General features: G+C 35.7%; 8 protein-coding genes across 9 annotated transcripts; 4 read left to right on the forward strand and 4 right to left on the reverse strand.

Moving 5' to 3' along the window:
• LOC18597851 (serine/arginine-rich splicing factor RS2Z32) lies at positions 719-3,185 on the forward strand. Its single transcript, XM_018120711.1, is given in 8 exon segments — positions 719-825; positions 1,537-1,576; positions 1,649-1,744; positions 1,869-2,044; positions 2,177-2,275; positions 2,644-2,882; positions 2,885-2,923; positions 2,926-3,185. Coding segments are annotated over 8 exon segments (906 nt in total). The 3' UTR covers positions 3,036-3,185.
• On the forward strand, positions 2,485-4,671 carry LOC18597852. The gene is made up of 4 exons (XM_018120712.1): positions 2,485-3,668; positions 3,886-3,964; positions 4,062-4,149; positions 4,269-4,671. Exons 1-4 carry the CDS (start codon positions 3,432-3,434, stop codon positions 4,360-4,362), a joined length of 498 nt encoding a protein of 165 aa, XP_017976201.1. The 5' UTR covers positions 2,485-3,431; the 3' UTR covers positions 4,363-4,671.
• Positions 7,344-10,126, reverse strand: LOC18597854. Of its 2 annotated transcripts, none has more exons than XM_018122312.1 (5): positions 9,952-10,126; positions 9,670-9,754; positions 9,299-9,471; positions 8,434-8,626; positions 7,344-7,839 (listed from the first exon to the last, which is right to left on the reverse strand). In XM_018122312.1, exons 1-5 carry the CDS (start codon positions 10,072-10,074, stop codon positions 7,616-7,618), a joined length of 798 nt encoding a protein of 265 aa, XP_017977801.1. In that variant the 5' UTR covers positions 10,075-10,126; the 3' UTR covers positions 7,344-7,615. The 2 variants fall into 2 exon arrangements, with proteins under 2 accessions (XP_017977801.1, XP_007027156.1); XM_007027094.2 differs by having other exon boundaries at positions 9,842-10,124.
• LOC18597855 (pathogenesis-related protein PRB1-3) lies at positions 11,247-12,226 on the forward strand. The gene has a single exon (XM_007027100.2). It carries the CDS (start codon positions 11,324-11,326, stop codon positions 12,032-12,034), a length of 711 nt encoding a protein of 236 aa, XP_007027162.2. The 5' UTR covers positions 11,247-11,323; the 3' UTR covers positions 12,035-12,226.
• Positions 12,473-14,760, reverse strand: LOC18597856 (protein ALUMINUM SENSITIVE 3). The gene is made up of 3 exons (XM_007027101.2): positions 14,380-14,760; positions 13,245-13,490; positions 12,473-12,925 (listed from the first exon to the last, which is right to left on the reverse strand). The coding sequence occupies exons 1-3, from the start codon at positions 14,611-14,613 to the stop codon at positions 12,611-12,613; spliced, it is 795 nt and encodes a 264-aa protein (XP_007027163.1). The 5' UTR covers positions 14,614-14,760; the 3' UTR covers positions 12,473-12,610.
• On the forward strand, positions 20,083-22,300 carry LOC18597857. The gene is made up of 5 exons (XM_007027102.2): positions 20,083-20,464; positions 20,571-20,706; positions 20,866-20,950; positions 21,067-21,114; positions 21,787-22,300. Exons 1-5 carry the CDS (start codon positions 20,287-20,289, stop codon positions 22,024-22,026), a joined length of 687 nt encoding a protein of 228 aa, XP_007027164.2. The 5' UTR covers positions 20,083-20,286; the 3' UTR covers positions 22,027-22,300.
• LOC18597858 (pentatricopeptide repeat-containing protein At2g37320) lies at positions 22,507-25,125 on the reverse strand. Its single transcript, XM_007027103.2, has one exon. It carries the CDS (start codon positions 24,860-24,862, stop codon positions 23,312-23,314), a length of 1,551 nt encoding a protein of 516 aa, XP_007027165.2. The 5' UTR covers positions 24,863-25,125; the 3' UTR covers positions 22,507-23,311.
• On the reverse strand, positions 25,124-27,524 carry LOC18597860. Its single transcript, XM_018120883.1, has one exon. The coding sequence runs from the start codon at positions 27,522-27,524 to the stop codon at positions 25,458-25,460; it is 2,067 nt and encodes a 688-aa protein (XP_017976372.1). The 3' UTR covers positions 25,124-25,457.

A 27,656-nucleotide genomic window follows, 5' to 3' on the forward strand; every position in this document is an offset into this window, starting at 1 on the left:
TAGTTTAACAAAAACAAAAATGTTTAATTACTTAACACAAAGCTATAATGTTTAGAATTCTCTTTATATTCTTCTCTCTAATTTTAGCTGTAGTAAGTGTACAGTTTTTCAATCCACTTTCCATGCTAAAATGCCTAGAAAAAAAAATCATTAATCATAATTGTACTTCAAGTCCCACTCATCCCCTAGTACAGTAGCAAAAATTAAATACTTTGGCTTGTCAGTGATAACTCATATTTACCACTAAATTTATATTAACAGCAAGGTAAAACTACTTTTTACCTATAATAGTTTTATCCCCACTCATTTCATTCAAGTTTTCTTATATATATATATTAAAAAAATTGAAATAGTTTAAAATAAAAAAAAAATACATACATTGATTATTAAGTTAAATGCTTAATAGTTAGATTAATACATTTCCTAGATGAAAATCTGGTCATATAGTTAGGGTATTGGGGTTTTAATTACGCCCCACTCTCGACTTCATTGATGATTGGGTCCGGATTTCTTTAGTTTTCCCCAATTGGCGTAGTTATTTGGAACAATTAAATTTTAGGGTTTCGAATTGTTTTTTCTTATAGGTTAATGTTTATGATTGCTGTAATATTATGATTGGTTTGGATTTATTTGATTAAGCGACGCTGAATTTTTTGGCTTTCATTATGGTGTTTGTTCTAACTAATAAAATTTTATTCTTTTGTTTGCAGTTTCAGAAATGCCTCGCTTCGATGGTCGTTATGGTACCACTCGTCTGTATGTTGGCCGTCTCTCCTCACGGACGCGAGCACGTGATCTGGAACACTTCTTCAGCCGATACGGGAGGTAGTTTTAGTTTCCTTTGTTCAATGTTATGAAAGAAAGTTATCTTCCGGCTAAATTTTACGGATAAAGTTTATCACTTTTTGGATTACATAATTAATTAATACTCATGTAACACAGATGATGTCACAACTCACTATAAGTATATGCATTAATTATACTCTATACTATCAGTAGTGTGGGGTTTGCCAATTTAGCAATGTTTAGGACATTTCAGTAATTGCGTCTACTAATCGTGTCTCTTTTCGTCTGTTAATGTACTTTTTGAAATGGGGACATGGCTATATGAATTAGCAGTCTATGGAGGTTTGGTGAGGGGAATGGTCTCTTAATGAGATGTATGGCTGCTTAGTTCTTAACCAAGCTTGCTTTGTGAATGGCCTTATGCTGACTATTGATGATCTTATCTGTGTGGGAAAGTCCTGCCCCTAGGTGTAGTGTGTTTTAACTTGGATGATCTTGTTGAAGGTTTCTGGGCTTTTGCCATACATGGAGGCCTATGGTGAGAGGGTCGGCCTTGGCGGAATTGGTGGAAATTCCTGCCCAGTGTGTAGGAGACTTTGGCGAGTCTTTCTGTAGTATTACTGCGTGTTTTAGTGGAAATGGCAACAATCTCAAAACTGGTGTCTAGTTCGTCTATGTGGGGTGAAGTATCATACACTTGCAGTACTTAAGCAATGATGGCCTTACTGTTTCTAGCAACAACTTCCGCAGAATACGTGATGTGGATATGAAGCATGACTTCGCCTTTGTTGTAAGTGATACCCCCTACTCTTTATAGGTGTTCTGGTTTTTTTTTTTTCTTTGGCTCACTTTTTTTGAACAGGAACTTAGCTATCCCCGAGATGCTGATGGTGCAAGGTATAGCTTGGATGGTAGGGACTTTGATGGAAGTTGTATCATTGTTGAGTTTGCAAGGGGGGTGAGTTTTTCTTAACTTATACTTTTAACGTACTTCAAAGAATTTTTCTGCAAGATGAAGTGAATTGTGTTCTAAGTGCGTGCATGAAAATTTGATCAGTTGTTTTTTCTTTGATGTGGGTTAGGGTCCACGAGGTTCCCGAGAATATCTAGGAAGAGGCCCTCCACCTGGATCTGGTCGCTGCTTTAATTGTGGTATTGATGGCCATTGGGCCCGAGATTGTAGGGCTAACAAATGTTATCGTTGTGGAGAAAGAGGTCACATAGAGCGCAACTGCAAGAACAGGGCCAAAAAGCTAAAGTAATCTATTTTTCACTTTGACTTGGCCACCTTGTCATTCTGATCTTATGTCTCCTTTTCTATATTTGGGGATAAATTACTCGCAAAATTTAATTCCATTCATGCTTATGTTTTGTTATTCTATGTGTATAGCAGACCTGGGCGTAGTTATTCTCGATCACCAGTTAGATCACGCTCTCCTCATCATGGCAGAAGCGAGAGTCGAAGTTTCAGCCGTGGGCGGAGCTACAGGTTAGTTAACTTTGAGCCTTCTGTTCTCATGGTGGGAAGTAAATTAGAGTCCGTAGTTAGTATATCTGTTAAAAAAGTTTTAACATTATTAATGCATAAAGCTTGTACCTTTAATTAGTTGCTCTGTTTTTTCTGACAAAACAAAAAAAATGGGTGCATTATCTATATCATGAATGAGGCTCTTTTAACATAAATAGTGGATATAAAAAATGGGAAAATGGAATGAGGACAACTAGATAAGTGCACATTAGTTTCCTTTCTATAAAATAATATTAAGAATTTTATCTCATGTACTGGAATGAGGACAAATAGATAAGGCTCTTTTATCTCATTGTTTTTTGCTTTTAATTGTTTACCTTTCTATGCAGTTGATCAAGATCTCCAGCAAGGAGAGAGCGAAGTATTGAGCGTGATGATAGAGTAGAGAGTCCTGAGCCCAAGAACATCGCACCTCTCTCCAAGGGGAGGAAACGCAGTCCCACACCTGATGAAGATAGCAGTCGGCAGGAGAGAGGTAGCCCTTTTCCACAAAATGGGAAACTGGCTGCTCAGCAAAATGAGGCCAATTACAGTGGTAGTCTCCGAGGAGTGAGCACGAACCCTGCTACCCTGATAGAGATGAGAGGCCTGCCAGAAGACGGTACAAAACCATTTTGACACCAGTGGTCACAGCCAAAGTCCCAGTCCAAGGGACAACAGGAGTCCTGTTGATAATGATTATGATGACCCTCTCTCATCTAGAGGCAGCGAGTTCCCTTAAACAAGTCCCTTGCCGACGATATCATCTGTAATACCCCATCTACAATTTTCTTTTTCTAGGTTGTCATGTTACTTAAAACCGTAGGATGTTAGAATTACTACTTAGGATATGAGATTGGTTGAATATAATTTTCTGGAACTTCATTGATGACCAATCCTTGAATTATTTTCTGGTGTGCGGTAATAACGGACATGTAGTGCTAATGCCTTATGCCTCGTACTTGTACAACCGTGATTCACCCCATGAAAGCGATCTCTCTCTGGTTTTGTCGCCAGATGATTACAGCCATACTTTCATTACTCTCTCCAGGCTATAATACTAAATATCTAGTATGCGCTCCGAAACGAAAACTTCAATTTTTCAAGTTCATTTCAGTTTCGAACTTTAGCTGCAAAAATGTCCAACATCACTACGTTGCCTCGTCTCGGCCTTGTAAGTTCGGCTCATAGGCCTGGAAAGAAAGGTCAGAAAACAACGCCCAAAACAAAGCCGAGCAAAAGCACCATGGGCTTTAGTGCAGGGAGGAAGGAGTTATGGCGCTGCGTGGAGAACTGCGGTGCATGCTGTAAATTGGCCAAAGGTCCTGCCTTTGCCACTCCTGAAGAAATCTTCAGTGACCCTTCTGATATTGAGGTTGGCCTCGCTTGTACAATACGTTGCGCACCATTTGTTTGATAAAATGAATGGTAATAGGACCTAACAGTAAACTGAACTAAAAAGCAACCTGGTTTCCATACTTTCATTCATAGTTTCATAATCACTATAACAAAGCTAAACATAATTTCTGTTTGTAAAGAGATAAGCAGATTATCTGAATTTAACACAATAAAAATTTCTTCTTCGATAATAGCTTTACAGAAGCTTAATTGGTCCTGATGGGTGGTGCATCCACTATGAGAAAGCCACACGCACTTGCTCCATTTACTCTGGTGAGCATTTATTTATAGGATTTTGGTCATCGTCTCTAAGGATGTCTAGCAGTTTTACCTTGATATCCTCATACCCTTAAGGGTCTTTCCCTTCCAGAGCGTCCATATTTTTGCCGCGTGGAACCTGATATATTCAAGAAGCTCTACGGAATTGAGAATAAGAAGTTCAACAAGGAGGCTTGCAGGTCCAACCATTCTCTTTCCCATGCATTAAGATCTTGGGGCTTTTCATCCTATGCTAACAGTGGTTGGGAAACCATTTTGATTTTATGCCATGTCTGGCTCATGCTTGTTTTGCTTGCAGTTGCTGTAGGGACACCATCAAGGCAATCTATGGCCCCCATTCAAAGGAGTTGGACAACTTCAACCGGTCCGTTAAGGGTTCTGGTTCTAGTTAAGCTGCCTGGAATTCTCAAGGTCTTTCACCATCTTCGTTCTGTCAATTCATTAAAATGGGTATAAATTAATTGATCGTCCCATGTGAGTTCCATTGAACTTCTCCCTCAGCAAACGGTTTGTATAGACTGCTTTAACAGGCTCCAGAGTCCAGACCCAGCTTGCCTTTGTTCCTATTTTCGTATTCAAAGAAGAAAAACGCATACCAAATTCTGGTAGAACTAATGATTATTGGCATAGCTGGTTTGATCCTTGTTAAAAACATTGAAATTTGAGACTAGAATCAATATCATGCAACAATTCTTAATCTTTCCTGCTTTCGTGTAGTCACTGAAACCAGATATGCTGGGAAATACCTCCAAAAATAAATAAACCGTTATACTTTCTGTTATAAAACAGTTATTCAGAGGATAAGTGAGCGGGAGACTTCATCCAGAGTTTATATAAAGCAAATGATTCACCTTCATTCTTGGAGACCTTGATCCCATTTTTTTCTCTCTCACTTGTTCTCTTAAAATGGCAATCCTTCTCTCTCAAACCCTAACCTCCACCATGTTACTCCTTGTAACCTTGTTTGCATTAACTGCCACCACGGAATCCTACTGCTCAGATGCCATGGCCACCTCGCTCTTGTCAGGTGGCTTCACCCGCTTCTTGTACACCCTCCACGCCCGTAATTTCACCACCGCTACCCGCCTCACGTACCTAGCACCACCAGACTCCGCCCTCATGAACCATAATCTTGATGAAGACTCTCTCCGAAGCCACATTTCAACGGATGGAGCCCTCACTTACCAGTCCCTCCTTTCCTTATCACCCAACACCACCCTTTCCACTCTCTGCAACAACACTTCCTTGGTTGTTGGCACTGATGGAGAAAAGGTTTCAATCAATGACATTCTTGTTGCTGTCCCAAATCTTTACGTTGATGGGTCATGTGTTGTTCATGGTGTTGATGGGCCATTGGTGCCAATCCCATCATCACCACCTGTTGATGATTTTCCGAAGACAAGAATGACAACCATGAAATCTAGGGTGGTTCCTAAGAGACAAACACTTCAGATTTCGGTGTATTCTAAGTTCATTCGTCGAGGCAACCCACCAAGTGTTACTGATAAGGGTGGAAAACCTAGTTTGCCTTGAGTCTTTTTCGAGTTCTTGGAGTCCTTCGGTTGTTTTGCAGTTATCTACCACAACGTTTACCCTTTTTTTTAACGTCTGTGCAGATAATTCACAATTCATCTACTTTGTTCTTGTTATATTCTTTGTGTCAAGAGTATCGATAGTATCAGGGCGTGCTCTGTTCTGCATTGATCTTGTCATGTTCATGTATTACCTCTTTTTGATGCTTGAGGTTGAAACGGGAACTTTCCTTGGTTTGATCGTGTTGTGAGTTTGCAAGGCTAATTTATTTGGAAATCTTCGATTAGGCCTCAAGGAGGAGGCCGTTAGTCGCAGGTCAACTAGCATGGGCCTAAAGGCATTTGGGTTCTGCAACTAGGTAGCCAATTTGGTGCGTTGGATCCTCCTCTCATTTCTATTTGGGTTCTTGATACAGCCACCATCCATCAAATAATTCTAATCATCACCTAACCAACATTTAATAAGGGTAGCAGAATGAGGTCATTAATTTATCAATACAATCAACAGAATCTAAGGTTTAAGAAACAGGAGAGCCCTGAATTAAGGAACCCTGGATAATTTTTGATGGATGATCCCAAAACTGAATTCTGCCAAGAAACAGGGGGAAACTAGTTAATTGAATTTTCGATTGAAATACAGTTTAACAGTCCTCTACATGGAGATCTTGTGCTAACTGCAATGGCCATGGGGAGAATATAACAAAGGCATTTTCCTAGCAAGTGGGTGCATTTGGTGATTGAGAAGTTTTGCAAAAGATGCTCCAATAAACCGCCCTGATATTCCATTAAAAGGCGCCCCAATTTTTCCTCTGCTTTTTCTCCAAAAACAGATTCCATTCAATGAAGGTTTTCACCATGGAGAATCTCCCCACCAATTTAAAGATGGTGTCATACGTGGGGCAAACTCCACTATGGTATTCTAGAACCGTCACTACTTACTTCTATTTGCCTTCCGTCTGCACAACCTAATCCTTTGAGCTTTAGCAGTAGTAGCAGTGATGAGCAACTTAAGTTCAAACAAGCAAGAAACACAAGTCACTGAGGATTATACTTCTTGGTTCAGTAACAGATATGGAATTGCCAGTGCCGGTGAAGAACCAGCTTCACTATTTGATATGCGCTATCTACATCCTGTTTCTGATCTCGATTATCCCCCACAAGAGACGGCTTATCAGTCAGAGCATGGGAGACGATCCGAATATGATTGCAGGTATTGGCTATCAGAATATGATTCTTGCTGTGGTGGCTACTGGGGAGATGATCTCTTCTCTGCAGGTGAGTACAGCAGGAATGACGATGGATGCAATGAACCCGTGGTGAAGACAGAAGACTGCGACCAAAGCGAAGACCAGTATCCAAGTTATACCAGTTACTGTGAGGAAGATTTGAGCCAGCCCGACAGTTACTATAATCCTTGGCCCTGCCATCAATATTGTGAAGATGAAGATTCTTGCAGCTGCAGCGGAGAAGAACCAAGAAATACTGATGGCTGCCGACTGGACGAATTGGGACTCTGCCATGGTATCTTTGGTTATTTTCCCTGTTTACTTCGGGAGCAACAACGGAACAACAATACGCAGTGATGAACTAAAAGCCTCAACTCTTATGGTCCAGCTAGGAGTAATGAAGACAAGCCAGGCATTTCTTTTTTCCTTGTTCCTTTTCTTGGTAAATAAGCCTGGCAGAGCTTTTGAGTTCAATCATTAGATAAAAGATTGTTCCATCATATAATCCCCCTTGTATTAATCAATATTTGTTGCTATGGTATCCAAAATTGACCTAGGAAGGATTGTTGTCTCTCTCTCTCTCTCAATGCAACCATTTGTGTAAAAATACTCAGCTCCTGATAATTCCATTTCTGTGCTAATATAAGCAAAAAGTATTTCTCTTCATTATTAGTCTTAGGACCAAGATACCTGTTAACTACTAGATGTGCCAACAGGGCCACAAAGCTCTACTATATACATATATGTAGCCACCTTAGAATACACAGCTGTTGAAATGTATGTTATAATTTGCACAAAGACGTGACACTATCCTTTTTTCCCTCCCACAAGAAGCAAAATTTATGTGAGGTCAACTTACTGTACAGGAGGTAACCAGGTTATTTTTATCATATTACAGTACCAAGGCCTAGTTCATCCTCAATGTCATCCCCTTCTTCAAACAGCTTTAAGAACCGAGCCTGATCTTGTTGCCTCTTCTTCTTTTGCCAGTATTTATATGCCATCACCAGTGCAACTATCGTTACAGTTGAAATCAGCACACTGATCAGTATCACTACAGCAACGTGCATTCCATTCCCATCGTCATGCTTTTCAGGAGCTGTGTTAGAAGCTACAAACACACAGCAAAAATAAATTTGTCATCACATATTGAAAAATAACTTGTGCATTTAAGTTTAAACAGGGACTTTATAAATGCAATTGTGCACTGAAGTACATATAGGTGAGCTCCATCACACAATTTCCAAACAACTGTATGCAACGAGAAAAGAATCCACATCAGGAATCCATTGTCTACGTTAAACCTTCACAGGCAATTCCAAGGTCCTGCCATCATGGTCAACTTTAGCCCTTCAAGGATTACCAGTGTTTGTTTTACTAGTATTTTAGTATTAAAATTAACTAGCCACATGATACCTTGCTCACTTGGCTCCTTCATGAATTATGATAGCAAATGAACTTTGGATGTTCTAGTGAAATGGGGCCAAAGAAGCCTATTAATTTCTGTAATATCTTAGCTTTTCTTCTAGAATAACTAACCAGAAAATCTATTGTTAGAACAATGTCACAATATGCAGTGCATGATTTCCCAAAAATGTATTGAGATACCAAGCAAACCATGAACTAGGCCATTAATATGGTATAACAGCTCCTAGATCACTAGAAAGAATAGAGTCAGAAAGATTCTATGACAAAAAAACCTCACCAGCTGGAAGAGATGTGCAATCTGGACAGTGGAAAGTAGCATTAAATTCCTCCTCTTTAAACAATGTATATTTTGGAGCTTTAAAGTCAGAAGAACAGAACTCCCACTCTGCAAATATATCATCTGCTTTAATGGTGTCCTTCTCATAGAATCCACATCGCTTGCATTTCTTGCTTACAAGTTCAGTCAGAGGCTGAAATCACAAAGATTACAATTTCATTGCATACTTTTTGCAAAAATTGTCATACACGCAAATCTGATATAGCAGCGACAAATATGAAGGGTTTTCTTAAAGTAAAATGTATAAGCACAGTTATCCAGAACATCAATTTATACAAGAGCAAACTTGCATAGGCTCACATGGCCAGCCTAGCCAGACATTTCATCTGTCGTTCAATGTAACAGTAACACAGATACCCCAAAATTTAACTATTCCCAAAAAAGCCATTGATCCAGTACACATAATGTGACCATCTAAAAATTGTAAATATTAGGTCAGAACCCATAAGAGAACAGCAAATTCAAAGATTTTAACTTTTGCTAAGTTTCCATTAGCAAAAGCCAAAAAGGAAGGTGTTTTGTCACTATATAAGCACAAAAATCAACTAATAAAACATGACATACAACCATAAAATTTCCTAAAAAGCCACAAAAGAACCCTAAACAGAACACCAAATAGACACCTTTTTTCAGCTACTGAGATTGCACAATTCATAAAACTAGGCAAAATTGAACTTTTAATATTGATTCTCTACTAATTCCATGGTCAATAAAAAGTTCTGAAACGACAAAGTATTAATTTACACCAGCTGATGGTATTGAAAAGATAAAGAGAACATAAATCAGTGATTTAGTATTTAAAAACCTGCCAAGATTCTTCACCCTTGAAGGAATAGACGACGCCTGTTTTGGTGACATCTGGCAACTCCGTCCTGTTCTCTCCTTTGCATAAGAAATAAACCGTCGGTTTTCCTATCAACTCGTGCGTTTTGAATATTTCAATTGAATCCAATGTAACTACTGCCGAGGAAATTAATCCTAAAAAAAACAAATTAAAGAAAAGACTGCTTCTTAATTTCAAATTTTCAGCTCAAAGAAAAAGTGAATTTGATCTAAAAAAGAAAGAAAAAAAAAGAGAATTAAGAAAGTCAAAGTATTAAAAACATGTCAAAATCGATCACCTAGCGGAAAACTACATGACATCTGTTTGTTTGTCTCTCGGGAAAGTTAATTTACCTGGAAAAAAGCTGAATAAGATCCACCAGGCGAGAAAACGGAAGAAAATTCTCGAATTTTGCAGATGGCGAATCGACATAGCGAGCTAAAACAATATCAGTTTCTCGATAAGGAAAAAAAAGGGGAATATAATAGTGCATCAGAGAAATGAGGAAGAGTGCGCACTACGCACCTGTCCTTCCTCTGGTATTTTGTTTTAATCGAAGTAAAACGAAAGAACAAAGAAAATTAAGACAAATGGCGGTTTCGAAAGTTATCTTTTGCGTGGGAGAGAGGGCAAACCAAAGAAGAACGAAGGAGGGGAAGGAAAGACCGGTTCGCGCTGCGGGTAATTGGACGAGGGCTGCGTCTTCGGTACGCGGGGTGCGCAAGGAGCACCATGCTTTCAAGATTTCGCCAAGTCATGGAGGAAAAGGATATTGTTTACGTGGCGAGATCGGAAGTGGTTTGGGTTTGGGTTTCAGGCTGGGTGGGTGCGATTCGACTTCTTAACTGACACGACGGGCGGTTATAGTCAGTTGGTCAATACTTTCACATTTACAAATTAAAAGCAATGTAATTGAATTTTAATATCCTAAAAGTAATATTCAGTTATATTTCATTCTTTACATAGTATAAAATATATAAAGACTACATTTTTTAGACATTCAAAGAAAATAAAAGAGGTTTGACCAAAAAATATATTGTTTTTTCTAAATTAAATATTCAACTTTTTTTAAAAATATCATAATATTTGTAAAAATTTTAAATTATTTTTTAAAAATGAAATAAATATTTTTTTATTATATTTAACAAATTTTTATATTTTTTTTCGATCAAATAAATTTTTATAATTAACAGTCGATTAATTATTATTACTTAAAATGTTACTTATCATTTTATATTATACGATGTTAAGGTAACATTTTAATATATCATAATAAAATATAATATGACATGTTAATGTGGTATGATGTTATAAATTATGTGACATTTTTTATTTTTTATGTCAATATCATATAATTTAAAAAATGATAAATGGTATTTTGGTTAATGACAATTAGACAAATATTAATAGTAAAAACTTATTTACTTCCAAATAACAATACATGAATTTATTTAAATTTTTTAAAATAATTTTGAGACTTTTTAAAGCATTATGTATTTTAAAATTATGTTAAAATTTTTTAACATCTATAATATATATATATATTTTTTTTTCTATCTTTCATATTAATTTTTACACAAAGTGTAAAATAAAAGAGGTAATCTCAATATTTGGGTTTCATTTTTTTTTCTTGTGGATTTTATTTGTAGAATTGGCCAAAAGGTTTTCAAAGAATCAAAGTCAACGAGCAAGCTTTGACAATTTTACGGATGGCTGTACGGACACATCTCTCCGGACCGTTTTAGTCTTTATTTAAGACAAAAGTGGTTTCAACTTTGGAATCTTCTTGCATTCTGGAAATGACAACCCATAGAAACTTCTCTCGTGAAGGGAAAACGTTGTTAGTTACCTTGGTTCCCAAGATTTTTGTGACAAAGAAAACGTTGGATTTTAACAAACGAGCCATTTTTAGAACCTGGTTTGAGATAAAAAATTCATGCCATCTTCTTTCTGCTTGGCCTCTGCCGCTGCTCTCGCCTCAAGGGAGGGCCTTGCACCACCCAAAAGATGGCAACAACAAGGACTTTGTTTCCACAATCCCTTGCCGCTGCCTTGGCCATCTTCTCCCTTCTTTTCATCGCCGCCTCGGCTCAAGCGATACCCCAACAAAACTCCAAGCCGAGAAACAACATTCAGAAGAATGGTAATGCAAATGGCAAACCAAGAAGACCACCGACGACGGCGGAGCTTGCGAAGAAGATAAAGTCGGCTTCCTTCGTGAAAGAGGTTGTTTCTGCTCACAACGCTGCAAGAGTCACCATCGGACAGACACCCATGGTGTGGAACTATACCCTTGCCTACTTCGCCAAACAGTGCGCTAAAAAGCGCTTAAACGATTGCAAGTTGATCCATTCTTATGGCCCTTACGGGGAGAACCTGTTTTGGGGTGGCAAAAGCCATTGGACCCCGAGCGAGGTGGTGAAATTTTGGGTTGAGGAGAAGGCTTATTATGATCCGAAGTCAAACACGTGTGCCACGGGCCAAATGTGCGGACATTACACCCAGATTGTCTGGAAAGATTCGGTCAGGGTTGGTTGTGCTCGTATCAACTGTTACAATGGTAAAGGCATGTACGTGATTTGTAGCTATGATCCGCCGGGCAATTATATCAATGAACACCCATTTGGTGACTTGGCTAATATTGACAATGTGAATAAGATTGCACTGCCACCGCTGTGGAAACCACCCGTTGTTGCCCCAACCTTGCCAGTACACTAAAAGCCTATGTAAATTAATGGATGATATGGGAGGGAGTTCAACGAGAATTGATCATGGCTTTGGCTAAAGCAGGGGAATTTATCTCTTTTTTCTTTTCTTTTTTCTCTTTTTATATCTGTAAGAACATGGCAAGACATGTGGTCTGTACTTGTCTGTTATATTTAAATGAAAATTCCAAAAGTTTAAACTGTTGGCGCTTGGTAAAGTGTTCTTCTCCAGGGATATCTGAAAGCCAAATGCAAATTACTGCACTAGTGGTATGGTGATTTAATGTTATATAGATGTCTGGAATGACAAATGCGCCTCTGTTTTATGATTGTCTACGGTGCCACTTTCCATGCATGGATTTGGTTCTTGTAATTTAGTTTTAATCCTCATTGGAATTTCTCTAAGACGTCAAAGAACAAGAGAATGTGATATGACATCATTCCACAGATCTGGGTGGGGAGGTAGCTAGATTTTTCTATATTCAAAACTTCATGCGTCTGAGATTAATCATTTGCAAAAAAAGAAAGATGGATCCTTGCATATACTTTACAGTTTTCGGCACAGCAAAATGCGAAACTATGGAAACCTTCAATCTGAAGAGAACACCTTTGTTTCCAACTGGTATGCTTTAGTGAAGAAGGCAGGCCAACAGAGGTATGTTGACATGATGCTGCTAACGGTAGAGGCACCAATTAGCATGTTCATCACAACAATCTGTAAATGAATAGCTTCTATGGGTGAAGCGCCTCCCATTATGAGGCCAGTCATCGCCCCTGGGAGTGAGATAAGACCCACTGTTTTGGCATTGTCCAAGACTGGTGAGAGTGCAATAACTAGAGCCCTTTTCACTTGTTCTAGAGTTGCTTGACGAGGAGTTGCCCCAAGAGCTAAAGCTGTCTCCACCTGCAAAGTAATAGCAAAGCCATACGGAGTCAATAACAGAGTTGCAACGTTTCAGAACGAGGGCTTGTTGACAATGAAAACGTCTTCAAAACGAGGTGTTTAGAAGGACTTATCCATCAAATCAACAAAGATTACAAAAAACCTTAGGACCAAGGAAAATTGGTGGCCATGGTTTTAAGACCGAAGAGCTTCGTTTTAGTTTGAATTCAGGATTCAAATCTTTGAGCATCCACAAGAGAGAAACAACATCGCATAAATTTATCAATCGCTCCCAACTTCATAAAACCATTGACAGGTGTTCGCTAATGTTGGAACATACCAGGTTCATTTGTATCTTGATGTCATCTCGAAGTCTTTTCATTGTGACTCCAGTTACTGTCATTGCATTCCCAACCATCATTCCTGCAACAGGGATAACATATCGCGGGGTGAAAGGGAAAACGTTTAATATAACAAGGAGGAACATGGTCACTGCTGTTCCAGCCAGGATAGATATTCCTGCAACATACTTCCCGCGGGGCACATGTTTAGCACGTTGGCCAGCTGTATATCCAGCAACAGAAACCTGCAATCCATGTTTTCAAGCACCCATTAGTAGTAGAACTATTGAGAATAAATGTCCAATGGCGAAGAGATCGTCTAAACATTCTTGTGAAACTTAAAAGGACAATCAAGAGCATTGATAAGCAAGATCCAATCAAATTCTTAAAAGAGTCCCAAAGTTGAATTGAAGGTAACTTAGAAAAGGTATTTCTCTTCTCTGTTTTTATTTTTATTTTTTTTGAAGGGCCTTCTCTGTTTTTATTGAATAGGCTACATATATATAATTCGGTGAAATTGCAGGAGATCAGAACTGCAGTTAAAAATATTTGCTCTCTTCTTGTTTGGACCAAACTTCAGCATATGCAAAATTCTACATCAATCATGAGTATCAATTCCCAGGTAGGATCAAATGGATTAACCCATAGTACGAAACAGTCAGTATCTGGGGTTTCATTTTTTTTTTTTTTTTTTTTTCATATCAGTTAAGCTAAACTATATGCATAAAATCTCTGAACCGAATTGGAAATAACAAATAAACATCTCTGATACGATTATAAGACTCCATGAGCATACTATTTTTAGTAACTTTTCTTTTCATTACAAGTCCGATTACTTGGGCAGAACCCAAAAATGATAACCAAAGAAGCAAGAATTCAACAGATCAAGAATTGTGCTTCACGTGGTCAATAAAGTAGGGAAAAGGCGGTAAATTTAATATTCAAAATCTCAAATTGTTCAAGTATTCAGACTTACTAACACAAAAATTCCACTCAACATTGAATTACTTATTAATGTCAGAAAAGAGAAACGTAACTAAACCAAAAGAAACATTAATGTAAAGGTAAAAACTGTACCTAAAGTGTAAACTTAGTTTCAACAAAAAGAAAAGCGCAAAAAGTTTAAAGACAAACCATAAAAAGATAAGCAAGGACGATCCACCCGCTGTTCTCCTGGTTAAAAATGAACTGAAGAACAAACCCAATAACGGAAAGCTGAAGAAAAGCTCTGAGGATAGAATAAATCATCTCTTTTTCCAAACCCAGCTTTTGCATGAAAGACAAGAGAACCGCCATGAGAACCACCGAAAGGGCAGCCACTGGCTTGACCATGCCCTTCAGAAACTCAAACAACCAATCCCAATCCATTGCAAGTAGAAACTGAGACTGAAAATCCACGGAGTTGATGCTCGTAATGATAGAGCCAGCTTTTCGGGGTGGGTGTTTATGTGGTTGAAGAAGAAGGAAGAAGCTACCTTCCCCTGATGACAAAGCTGCTCTATTGAGACATCTTGTGGAGTTAATATTCGAGGTTTTGTATTTTTCTTTTTTCTTTTTCTTTTTAATGCTTTGGAATTGGCGCAAGTAACGGCGAAGGACGTATTCGTACAGATTGATACGATCGGACTAAACGGGGGAAGGTTTGTCGCCACGCAAACGCATGAGTGGACGAGAGCTGAAAAGTTAGTAAGAACGAACAATTCCGTAACAATGACGTGGCGGTGGCATGGTGCGGTAGGGCAAGATGGGCATCCACTCATTCCATTTTTAGGTTTCTAGTGGGGACTTGGAGACAATTCACTTATTCAGAGAAGTCATTTAGCTAATCATTATTGAAATATAAAAATATAAAAATATTAAAATTACTTTAATAAATTATGAAAAGTTCGAATGAATATGAAAATTTTATACAATGGAATATGAAAATTTAGTTCACGTTAGTCAATTTTAATACTAATTTTTGAAAAATAAAATATTTAATACTTGTATTTATTATACAAAATTTAATTTTATATATTATATGAATATTAACATTTTTTAAATTATTAAAATGATAATAATAAAATTCTGACTCAAAATATAAATCACATCAAAATGTCAAATTGGGGGCATATCCATCATCTATTATTTTAGTTGATAGCAACATTTTTCTACCGGTCTCGTTTATTTGACTTCCATATACTTTCTCCTTAATCTGAGTATTTTATTTAAAGCATAATATCTAAAAAAAACTTTTAAACTATTTAAAAGTTTTCAAATAAGTACTTATATTTTTATTATGTTCAATTAAACTCTTATCTATCCAAAAAAAAATTAGACTCTTATATTTTTATTTCGGGTCAATTCAGTTACTGTACTTTTATTTTGAATCAAATACATCTTTATAATTAATGATTAACTTAGTCAAAATATTATTTATTATTGTATATCATATGACATTAACGTGACATGCTAATATATTATAATTGATAATCATATGACATATTTACTTATCATAATTGATAATGATATGACATACTAATTTAACATTATAACATAATCATATGATAGTTTTTGTCCTCCACATCAATACTATATCGAATATTATGTGGATAAAAAATGATAAATAATATTTTAACTAGTGGTTATTAGTCAATCATTAGTCATAAGGGTTTGTTTAACTCAAAATAAAACTACAAAGATTTGATTAAATATAATAAAAGAATAAGTACTTATTTAAATTTTCTTAAATAATTTATGCGCTTATTTGAGTATTATGTCTTTGTTTAATAATTGGTATTATCCTTGCTTATAAATTAATGTTTGAATATATATATATATATATATATTCAAGACTAAAGAAAAAAAAATACAAAGTAAAGAAACACTTAAAAACATGTTACTATTTGTTAAGTTCCAATAGTGATGGAAAATATTTGGTGTATCTTTTTGGCCTAAGTTTATCTATGATCAAGTGTAGCTCGCATCTCACTTGACAACATGTTACTAGTTGTTTTAAAAAAAAAAAACTTTTTTTAACAGTTTTTTAAAATTTTTATTTGATCTGATTTTTACTTTTAAAAGATAAATAAGTTTAAAAAAATCAAATCAGACAGATAACAAACTAAATCTGTTCTATGAAATTGATATCCCAATGTAAAATATTATGCAAAAAGGCTTATGGGTTACATGCACCCTAAGCATGAAAATGATTTAATGAGTTTATTGCCGTGTGTGCTGACAATTTTGATTTAGAAGCAATTGTTTTCTAAAAATGATTTAAAGAATGAAAATGGTGAGGGTGGATAAGAGATGCCATCTTTCTTATGGACATATAAAGAATGTTAATTACCATTAAACAAAATATGGTGAATATTTGGTATTTGTAAAATTCATCTAATCTAAATTTAAATTAGTACAAATTATCTAAATTCAAAATAATATTGAATTATTAATTTATTTCACCGATAATTATAAATAGTTTCTATTTAATGTATTTTTATTATATAAACACTATCATTCAATCACAAAATATTATCTTATAAATATGTAAAGAATAAATGTTTACAAATCTTTAATTATAAAACTCATAAATTGCCACTGTATCAAATATAAATTTTAATTATAAAATCAATACCCATTAATCACTACTTTGAATAGTTTTATCTCAACTTGTATTTTGTTTTTTTATATTTTTTTTGGGATGTTGCTTGCTAAAGTATTGGTGACTTTCACATGTATTTTGATCAAAAGAGTATGTTGGGTAATTTACTATAAACAGAAGCTTGGATTCTCATGCAATTAAACCAAAAAAAATAATACCAGTTGACCTTCTTTTGTACTCTTAATGTTCTAACTAAACAATCAGAGACTGAAAATCCACGGAGTTGATGTTCATAATGATTCGGGGTGGGTGTTTATGTGGTTGAAGACGAAGGAAGAAACTACCTTCCCCAGATGACAAAGCTGCTCTCTTGAGACATCTGGTGGAGTTAATATTCCAGGTTCAAGATTATGATGATACTGATGTTGGCTTTGTATTTTTCTTTTTGTCTTTTTCTTTTTATGATTTGGAATTGGCGAAAGTAAAGGGGAACGACGTACAGATTGATACGAAAACGGGGAAGGTTTGTCTCTACCAAACAGCAACGTGGCGCTGGCACGGAGCGGCAGAGAATCCACTCTGTCTAGTGGGGACTGGGAGACAATTCAGAGAAGTCGTTTAGCTAATCGTTATTGAAATCGAAAAATATTAAAATATTAAAATTACTTTAATGAAATATAAAAAGTTCAAATGAATATGAAAAAGTTTATGAAATGGAATATGAAAATTTAGTTTACATTAGTCAATTTTAATCCTAATCTTAAAAAATAAAATATTTAATACTTGTATTTATTATGTAAAAAATTAATTTTATATATTATATAAATATTAACACTTTTTAAATCATTAGAATAATAACAATAATAAAACTCTGACTCAATATATAAATCACATCAAAATGTCTAATTGGGGGCATATCTATCATCTATTCGTTTACTTGATAGCAACATTTTTCTACCAATTTCGTTCATTTGACTTTCATGTACTTTCTCATTAATTTAAAATTCATTATAATCAAAGTATTTTAATATTAAAATATTAAAATTACTTTAACAAAATATAAAAAGTTCAAATGAATATGAAAAATTTATAAAATGGAATATGAAAATTTAGTTTGCATTAATAAATTTTAATACTAATCTTAAAAAATAAAATATTTAATACTTGTATTTATTATGCAAAAATTTAATTTTATATATTATATAAATATTAACACTTTTTAAATTATTAGAATAATAACAATAATAAAACTCTGACTCAGAATATAAATCACATCAAAATTTCTAATTTGGGGCATATCTATCATCTATTCGTTTACTTGATAGCAATATATTTCTACCAATCTCGTTCATTTGACTTTCATGTACGTTCTCCTTAATTTAAAATTCATTATAATCAGAGTATTTTGTTTAAGATATAATATTTTAAAAAACTTTTAAATTATTTAAAAAAATTAAAAAAAATATATTTTTATTCGAGTCAAATTAGATATTATATTTTTATTTTAAATCAAATAGGTTCTTATTATTAATGATTAACTTAGTCAAAATATCATTTATCATTTTATACCATGTGACACTAATGTGGCATGCTAACATATCATAATTGATGATAAGATAGTATGCTGATATATCATAATTAATGATTACGGACATACTAATTTGATATAATAATATAACCATATGATATTTTTCATCATCTACATCAATATCATGTCAATGTTATGTGTATATAAAATGATAAGTGATATTTTAACTAATGATAATTAGTTAATTATTAATCATAAAGGTTTATTTGATTCAAAATAAAAATACAAAAATTTAATTTAATGTAATAAAAAATAAAAACTTATTTAAATTTTCTTAAATAATTTAAATACTCATCGGAGAATTATGTCTTTGCTCAATAATTGATTTTATCCTTGCATATAAATTAATGTTTAAATATATATATATATTCAAAATTAAGAAAAAAAATCAAAGTAAAGAAACACTTAAAAACATGTTACTATTTGTTAAGTTCCAAAAGTGATGGAAAATATGTGGTGTATCTTTCTGGCCTAGGTTTATCTGAGACCAAGTGTAGCTCATATCTCACCTGCCAACATGTTACTATTTGTTTTTTTTTTAATTGTTATTTTAAGAATTTTAAAAAATCATGTTTGATTTAGTTTTTATTTTTAAGAAATAAATAAATTAAAAAAATAAAGCTAAACAGGCACCAAATCGAATTTGTTCTACAAAATTGATATCCCAAAGTAAAATATTATTAAAAAAATGCCAAGAACGCTTTTAGGTCACATGCATCCTGAGCATAATGGTTGGGAAGCGCGTTGAGTTTATTGCCATGTGCTGACAATTCCAATCCAGAAGTAATTGTTTTCTAAGAATGATTAAAGAACGAAAATGGTGAGGGTGGATAAGAGATACCATCTTTCCTAAAGACATAAAAGTAAGGTCGATTATCATTAAACAAAATATGGTGAATATTTGGTATTTGTAAAATTCGTCTAATTTAGATTTAAATTCGTACGAATCATTTAAATTTAGAATAATATTGAATTATTAACTTATTTAATCGGTAATTATAAATAGTTTATATTTAATATATTGTCAGTATATATACATTATTACTTAATCACAAAATGTTATCTTATAAATATGTAAAGATAAAAGTTCACAAATCTTTAATTATAAAATTCATACATTAACATTACATCAAATATAAATTTTAATTGTAAAATCAGTATCGATTAATCATTGTTTTGAATAGTTGTATCTCAACTTATTTTTTGTTTTTTTTTTGTATATTTTTGGGATGTTGCTTGCTAAAGTATTGGTGACTTTCACATGTATTTTGATTAAAATAGCATGTTGTGGTAATTTACTATAAACAAAACCTTGGATTCTCATAGAATTATAAACCAAAATAAAACTAATACTAGATGACATGGTTTTGTACTTTAAATGTACTAACTAAACAATTTGAGTCACTCTCAAACAGCCCACTTTTACCAATGGGATATCCTAACAAATGCTGTCAGACAGCATTTTCTACATTATATTGGGAACTAAAAAGTGTGAAGCCTTTTAGCTAAGTCAAATAAGGTTAGAGCAAGTATAGTCATACCCCAATTCCAACCCCTTGATTTCTTTTTTCATTCAGGTTGGACCCTGGAGGAAAGCTTACTGGGCTACATTTGAGCTTTTGAATTCTGACCAAGACCCATAGTCTGCTTTCAAGGCCGAGGACGATACTGAAAATTGAAGAAACATTGAGGAGAAATCTGTAGTTTTCGATTTTCGAAACGAAGCGTAGCTGGTCAAACTCCAGCTCCTTCTATTCACCCTCTCAGCCGTTGCTCGCTCTTCCAGCTTCGGCTCCATTTCCACAAAACCTCTGCGGAAATCTCAATCCGAAATTTTGAAAAAGGGAAAAAAAAAAAAAAGAAAAAGAAAATGAATCTCTTGCGAAACGCAATCAAATCGCACGTTTCGGTTCGAACGATCAGGCCAATGCAAGCCTTACCATCATTCCTAGGAGCGTCGCCGAAACGTTTCTCCACCGGGACGGATGAACCTCAACCGCCACAACCCGACGCCTCCGTCAATCAATTTATGGAATCTGCAAGCAAAGGTTCAATTTTTCAAAAAAAAAAAATACAGGGTTTAGGGTTTATCCAAAATAACTTTTTTAATTTTTTCCCTAAAAGATTTAACCTTTTTTTCTTTACTGTAATTAGGATTCGTTTTTGCGAAACTCCATGGAATCACAAAGCATACAATGAAGAGCGATATAATGAGCTTGCTTGAAGGGTGTAATCTAACGGCTGATGATATTAAAGTTCACTACAGCCGCAGCTTTTTTCCTCTTGGAATGTAAGCTTCTTTACATTTTTTATTTTTTTTATTTACTAGTCAGAATTTATTTAAGATTATTTATTGTGGAAATTGGTTTTTCTTTAGACTTTTTTAAACGGAATTATTCTTTTTTTCTTTTTGTTATTAACATTTGTGTGTTTCTTTGTTTGCAATTAGGATGTTGCGGTTTTCATCACCTGCTGCATTTAGTAACGCAGCAAGGACCATTCGGAGGTTTGATCGGCTTTACAGGTTGGAGAAGGTAAATTAGATTTGATTGTGAATGAGTCTGACAAGGTTTGATTGGTAATGTTGGGTTTCATATTTGGTTTTTTTTCTTCTTGTGATAATTCGGGTGTTCTTTTTTGGATATGTCAGGTTGAAGCTTCTGATTGGGATATTGTTCGACCATATAATGGCAAAACTGTAAGTCAAAGAATCGAGATTTTGTTCTCTTTAGTTTTCAGTTGAACTTCAGATTTTTGACATTTTGAGAAACTGTTTGTTATTATGTTTTTAATTAGCTATGCACTCGGAAAGTATTCGTCTGGTTAACTGAGCTAAGTAATGAGGTGTTTTTCATAAGATATAACATGGCATTATTATCTACATGATTTTTATATATATATATATATATATGTGTGTGTGTGTGTGTGTGTGTGTGTGTGTGTGTGCCTGCGTGCATGTGTGTGTGTGTATAATTGGATAGTTATAAATGGATTTTCAGACTTGGTCATGAAATAATCTTAACGGTATTTACAATTATAGGTGTAGTGGTCATGCCATCCTGGATTTGTCTTTGCAAAACAAAATTTCCATTTATTACATGGGACCATGAGGTTTATATTTTTATTTTGACATGTCTTCTCTTTAAGGGTCTAAGTTGTTTAAGATTTTAGGGAGAGCTTTTACCTTTATTATTTTAGAGCCTTTCCATAATTTTTCAATCATTAGCATAAAACAATGTCCAAAATTTTTAGCTAAAAATATTGTTATGGCATTTTTAGGACTTTTAGCTTAGGCATTAACGTATTTGCGGTATGCTAACACTTGTTCCACATGGCCCTAATGTTATCTGAGGTTGCCTTAAATTTTCAGGTGTTACTGCTAGGAATCCCTCGAAATGCACTTGTTGAGGATGTAGAGCGCTTTCTTTCTGGTTGTGACTACGATCCGTCCTCCATCCAGATGGTCACAGTTCCAAAACCAGGAACCCCAGTCCCCTTCAGATTTACAACTGTGCGGTTCCCGTCGCAAATCCAAGCAATGAATGCATGCATTAGCAAAAACAGAAATGTCTGTCTCAATAATCAACTCTCAGTACGAGTTCTCCACTAAATGTTCAGTCTGTTTTTCTCATCAAAAAAAAAAAAAAAAAGAAGAAAGAGTTCATTCTGTTTGGGGTATCGCATTAAGATTGACCATTATGGTAGGCTTCGTGTCACAAATTGAACTATGTGAATCTTTTGCCTGTTTGATACTTATGAGACTTGGAGCTATATATTTAAGTGGATAAGTGCTCCTGTAATTCTTGCAGTGCTAGACTTGATAAGTTGATTACTGAAATCATATTGGTAGGAAGTAATGAAAGATTGCAGCTTAACTCTTTTTGGAGGATCTTACAATCTTTGTTTCTTATCTCGACTGGTGGATTCTTTCTTATGATATAATCATCATCATCATTCCATAATTCCTATTTTAACAAGTTTATTTATATCCTACCGGCAAAGTTGCTTCTCAGGCTTTTTCCAACATTTCAGGTGGTTTTGTTTTGATGGTAAATTTGGGAGGAATATTGAAAGTTAGAACCTGCATTGATAATGTTGAATGAGATTGTAATGGAGATTTATCAATTGTTAAATAAAACATTAACAATTCTGCTTAAGTATACATTCAGTTGTGAAAAAAAAAAAGAAAGGAAAAATTGAAAGTCACCTGGCAGACAGGAATACCCAATTAATCCTAATGATTTATCAGGCTAATCCTAGATTTTGGTTCAGATGGCCCCCCAACACTGAACTCAATCTCGATGATTAGAAACACACGAATCACAAGGAATAACAGCATATATTTTAGACCAGCTTGACTTGCAGGACGCCAGAACCTAATTAGCCATTATCCTGAAATGGCACTGCAACAATGACTGAGACTTGGGAGGAGGTTAAAGCTCACAATGGATCACAGAAACCAGCTTTATATCATGTTCAAGGTTTCTTCAAGTTGCTGATTTTATCACCTGGCTGTTGATCACTCTCTCGCCCTCAGCTCCAATGACTACTTTGTGTGGGAATAAACATCTAGATCACCAGTTTACTGCAAATTTCGCCATTCGTATTGCCTTGATGATACAAATTGACGATAACTGCAGCAAGCCTGATCAAGAATATGGTCATTTCCATCCCAGATCCATTCACCATGTAGTTGGGTTCACGAAGATGAGTCTCAATGTTTCCATGCATTTTGAAGAGGCTTGTCTAAGTATCCTCATTAGAGCTCTGTACCCTATGCAGCATATTGCATAATCCTCTGGGCAACAAAGACAGACATTAATCTTAACTAGTGAAAAGCCAGAAAACCAGAATTGAATGATGCTTATAACCACATCCGGATTCTGACACAGAATTTAAATTGTTGAACACAAAGCATCATCAACCTCTTCCTCATGCATTTGTTGCCCATAATCTAATGTTCTCATATGGTTTACCAGTCGACCCAAAACACCATGAATTTCAGTCACCTTAGAATTTGACTTGTCTTCTGCTCTAAACCTGTAAACTTCATTCTTAACCTCAATCCAGCTGTATCCAGGACTGGTTTTCAGTCCTTTATCTTTCATCAGTTTACGTACTCTAGCAGCCTGATCCCATCGCCTTGCACTAGCATATAAATTCGCCAACTGAACATGGGTAGCAGCACACCCAGGTTCTAACAATAGTCTGCTCTCGGCAGCCTCTATCCCAACCCAAATAATCCCATGAAGCCTGCAAGAAGAAAGCAAAGAACCCCATATAACAGCATTGGGGCAAATCGGCATCTTTAAAATAAATTCTCGAGCCTCCTTTAATAATCCAGCACGACCAAGAAGATCAACAACACATGAATAATGATCCAGCGCCGGCTCAACACCATGTACAACCATTGAATCAAAATAAACACGGCCTTGTTCAACAAGACCCGCGTGACGACACGAAGAGAGCACTCCAAGAAAAGTAATAGAATCAGGTTTTATCTTCTCTTCCTTCATCTTTTCAAAAAGATCAATAGCCTCCATTGCAAGGCCATGTTGAGCATAACCTGCAATCATCGAATTCCAAGACACAATATCTTTATTACCTGCCATCTTCTTAAATATAAACATTGCATCTTCAACACTCCCACATTTACAATACATAGAAATAAGAGCATTACAAATATAACTATACGAATCGAAACCCATCTGAATTACTTGACAATGAGCACTTCTCCCTTGCCCCAAAGCTCCACTACCCGTACAAGCTCTCAAAAGACTTGTCAATGTGAAATCATTTGGCTTTAAAGTCAAATTCTTCATCATATTATAGAGCTCCAAACACATATCAATCTGCCATTCTTGCGCGAACCCAGCAATGATAGTAGTCCAAGAAACTACATTTTTAACAGGCATTTCATCAAACACTTTGTAAGCCTCCTCCAACTCACCGCATTTCCCATAAGAAGTAACCAAAGAACTTCCCACATAAACGTTTGGGAAGAACCCAGTTTTTATTGCCAAGCAATGATACTGAATTCCACCATAAAGATTACGTTTTGACCCGCATGAACTTATGGCATTTGACAGAACAATTGGATTAAATTTTGAAATATCTTTGTTTGTAACAGGAGGAGCTAGGATTTCATTGAAGAAGATTGGGAGATATTCTGTTGGTGAATCTGAATAAACAAAATCATTGACAAAGTGTTGGGCAGTAAATTGATCAGAATCTGATTGTAAAAAGTCTTGAATGAGACGAAGATGGTTTTGGCGGGGAGTAGGAGTTGGTTTGGGGGACATGATATCCATGATTCTCAATACCTTGCTCGGAGGATTCAGTTTTAGTTTGTAAGAAGAGAAAGGAATGGATTGAGACAGAAAGAAGAGAAGAGGTTTAAAGCAAGAATTCCTTTGGATAATTGATTTAAGCAGAAGTGTATTCATGGCTGAGATCACCCCATGAATGTATTCAGTCTTCAATGGCTGAAGGGTCAAAACCTGGGTCTTTAGTTATTACTTGTTAGAACCTGAACCCCAATGAATTACAGGATGGCAATAAGAATCCTGTATACACGTCTGGCGTTGGCTGCCTTTTTATTATTATTATTATTACTCTTAAAAAACAATTAAAATGTGTTATCTAATGGAGATAAATCTTCCTTTTCTATAACAAGCTGTATTAATCTTGAATGATAGTAAAATCGGGTCCGAAATGTTGAGTAGAATCAGCCAAAAACTTTACCAAATAAACAAAGTTGACAATCTTCCCATTGAAGCATTTCATTATGGCATACCATAATCTTCGTTTGGGACGATACCAGTACAAAGTCATCATCCAACTAAAACCAAAATCATTGCTTGATTGACACAATTGGACTCATAATCCATTAACCCTTTCATCCAGAACGCTTTCTTTGTGAAAGGTTCATACAAAAATCATAATAATTCACACTAAAAACCATCTCACTGTCAGTACTCCGCACCGAAGAATGAGAAATTAACATGACTACAAAGAGATAGTAGAAGTTTCATTGGAGCTTCATGGGATTTCTCGTTGCCGTCTCCGCTTCTTTATAGATGAAGTAGCATCATGCTCAAAGTCGTCCTCTTCTCTGTCTCCATGCAAATAGAACCATAACCTCCTCTCTCGATTGAATTGCACACATGGGTCATGTTCGCAGTGCAATCGATCCAAGGCACCACTAACAACCTGGCTAAGTTGTTCTTCAGAGATGTCTTCCACAATGTACTGTGAGTCTCTTATGAGAACACAAACATCAGCTCTAGTACCCATACCAGCTGGCAATCTGGCTGCCGCGTCCCTCACAAGAGTGAGAACCGTGATATTAGGTGGCCTATCTGCTTTAAGCATAAAATGTTCTCTGCATTTTAATGATGGCTTGCCACTGCACCTTCTCACTGGAGCAACAGCGGATTTTCTACCATCTAATGCAGTATAAGAAAAGGCCCTCTCTGGAACAGAATACCTAACAGCTTCTTCCTTGCGAAAATAGTCCCTTATTTCCTCAGGGCATCGACTGATAGTAGCCACGATTTTTCTAGGTCTAACCTCTCTTAATCTTTCCTTCATGTTGACAGTCTGATGCATCAAAGTCAAGGGTGGTTCAGGAAGGTTTCTAATCTTCTGAAGACTCTCTTGAGCAATTTTCAACCAATCTGCAAAGGAATTGGTCAATTTCAGAAGGGTACTGCGTGGAAGACCCCAAGCTTCCGAAGATACAGTTTCCTTCATATTGTTGTGTGGCTTAATAGCTACTGGACCAATCCAGGACCAACTCTTGTTTGACTTGGAATAAAGAGTGAGAGCCTTCCAGGCCTTTGCACCGGGAGGTGCTGTTGTTGAAGAAAATAATTTTAGAGCACCTCTAACTAAATCCTGAAGTGGCTCCTGGGCTTCAAGAATACAAGGATCCCCAGGATTCCATCTCACACGCTCAACAATTTCATGCATAGTGAGACAAGGTAAATTGATCTGCTCTCCTTGTGAATTACTCATTCCCTTCCTCTCATGAGACCTGTTAACACTTTTAGGATTGCTTTTAGCAGCATACTTGCTAAATGCTAAAGGATCACCTTTTGCAACTGGAGTAATCATTGCTATGCGAATGGCAGAAAGAAAATGAATAATAGAGAATGAGAACCCCTTATGAGCAGTAGGACATATTGAATTGAATTGCAGCTTCTTAAATGGTTTTGGCTCTGGAACTGTACTATTCCCAACCGCTGATACAGTAAAGGATGAACAAGCGGTTGACCCTTCGAACAGACCAGGCTCAGCTTGCACTTTCTTTAAACCACATTTCTCCAAAGAAGATTTAGGCAGTTTCTTTCTCTTCAAAGAAGAAATGGGCAGTTCACCTTCTTCCAGGTCCTTTTCAGCCTTGATGCGATGGTAATCATGTTCAACTTTCGTACCCATTTGTGTTCTGTCTGCTGCTTTTCTCCGCTTCAGTAAGCTTACTTCTTTAGTCCCAAATTTCTGATATCTCTTGTACAGATTATGCTGCTCAACAGCATCATCATTCATATACTCCGACTGCAGCCAAGCAGAACCACCGCCAACTTTCCTTATGTTTTGGTTTCTCTGAATAAGGCAGTCTTCCTTTGATGATGGTGATTGCATCTTCGTCTTGAGCAATCCTGAAATATCATTTGATAATTGCATCAAAGCTAGTGCTGCTTCTATATCTCTCTGGGTAGGATTTCTGCGCTCTGCTATTTCCATACCACCGTCACTGCTTCTTGGACCCATTCTAGCACGATTAGCTGTCCTTGAAATATTACAAAATTGAGCTTCATGTTCCTTACAAGAAAGCTCTCGCATAGAACCATCTATTTCAAGGTACTTCCTTTTAATTCCACTTTGTATTGAAGGAGATTGAATTCCCAACTTTCTTGTTGATATTACATTCGACCCAATGTCCTTCAATTTACTTACACGAACCTGTTTGCCACGTTTGTTGGGGTTCAGTGCCAAACTAAGCCTTGCTTGATTAGAAAAATCGGGTATCTCTCCATCATTTACAATGTCATCCGCCTCCGGTACACTCTCAACTCTGATCCTTTTCTTTGCTATCATCGACATCTAACATGGAGATCCAAGACAACACAGTAAAAAAGAATAAGGAAACAACCATAACTGAATTCCTCAGCTTTCAAAGATACAAAGAACAAGGCAAAATTCCCTTTTGGCAAACAATTTGACCTATTCATTTCT

The sequence above is a fragment of the Theobroma cacao genome, chromosome 5 (assembly GCF_000208745.1).
Source record: "Theobroma cacao cultivar B97-61/B2 chromosome 5, Criollo_cocoa_genome_V2, whole genome shotgun sequence".
Classification (NCBI taxonomy): domain Eukaryota; kingdom Viridiplantae; phylum Streptophyta; class Magnoliopsida; order Malvales; family Malvaceae; genus Theobroma; species Theobroma cacao.

What these genes read in the sequence shown, in the direction of transcription:
- LOC18597852 (XM_018120712.1), top strand. Translation starts at nt 3,432, where the DNA reads ATGTCCAACATCACTACGTTGCCTCGTCTCGGCCTTGTAAGTTCGGCT. An exon ending in GTGACCCTTCTGATATTGAG is followed by an intron (nt 3,669 to 3,885) that starts GTTGGCCTCGCT and finishes CTTCGATAATAG; the next exon opens with CTTTACAGAAGCTTAATTGG. An exon ending in TTCAACAAGGAGGCTTGCAG is followed by an intron (nt 4,150 to 4,268) that starts GTCCAACCATTC and finishes TTTTGCTTGCAG; the next exon opens with TTGCTGTAGGGACACCATCA.
- LOC18597854 (XM_018122312.1), bottom strand. Translation starts at nt 10,074, where the DNA reads ATGACTTGGCGAAATCTTGAAAGCATGGTGCTCCTTGCGCACCCCGCG. An exon ending in AGGGTGAAGAATCTTGGCAG is followed by an intron (nt 8,627 to 9,298) that starts GTTTTTAAATAC and finishes TTGTGATTTCAG; the next exon opens with CCTCTGACTGAACTTGTAAG. An exon ending in TTGCACATCTCTTCCAGCTG is followed by an intron (nt 7,840 to 8,433) that starts GTGAGGTTTTTT and finishes GTGTGTTTGTAG; the next exon opens with CTTCTAACACAGCTCCTGAA.
- LOC18597855 (XM_007027100.2), top strand. Translation starts at nt 11,324, where the DNA reads ATGGCAACAACAAGGACTTTGTTTCCACAATCCCTTGCCGCTGCCTTG.
- LOC18597856 (XM_007027101.2), bottom strand. Translation starts at nt 14,613, where the DNA reads ATGGATTGGGATTGGTTGTTTGAGTTTCTGAAGGGCATGGTCAAGCCA. An exon ending in TCCTTGCTTATCTTTTTATG is followed by an intron (nt 13,491 to 14,379) that starts GTTTGTCTTTAA and finishes CATGGATTGCAG; the next exon opens with GTTTCTGTTGCTGGATATAC. An exon ending in TCAAGATACAAATGAACCTG is followed by an intron (nt 12,926 to 13,244) that starts GTATGTTCCAAC and finishes ATTACTTTGCAG; the next exon opens with GTGGAGACAGCTTTAGCTCT.
- LOC18597857 (XM_007027102.2), top strand. Translation starts at nt 20,287, where the DNA reads ATGAATCTCTTGCGAAACGCAATCAAATCGCACGTTTCGGTTCGAACG. An exon ending in AGCTTTTTTCCTCTTGGAAT is followed by an intron (nt 20,707 to 20,865) that starts GTAAGCTTCTTT and finishes GTTTGCAATTAG; the next exon opens with GATGTTGCGGTTTTCATCAC. An exon ending in GACCATATAATGGCAAAACT is followed by an intron (nt 21,115 to 21,786) that starts GTAAGTCAAAGA and finishes TTAAATTTTCAG; the next exon opens with GTGTTACTGCTAGGAATCCC.
- LOC18597858 (XM_007027103.2), bottom strand. Translation starts at nt 24,862, where the DNA reads ATGAATACACTTCTGCTTAAATCAATTATCCAAAGGAATTCTTGCTTT.
- LOC18597860 (XM_018120883.1), bottom strand. Translation starts at nt 27,524, where the DNA reads ATGTCGATGATAGCAAAGAAAAGGATCAGAGTTGAGAGTGTACCGGAG.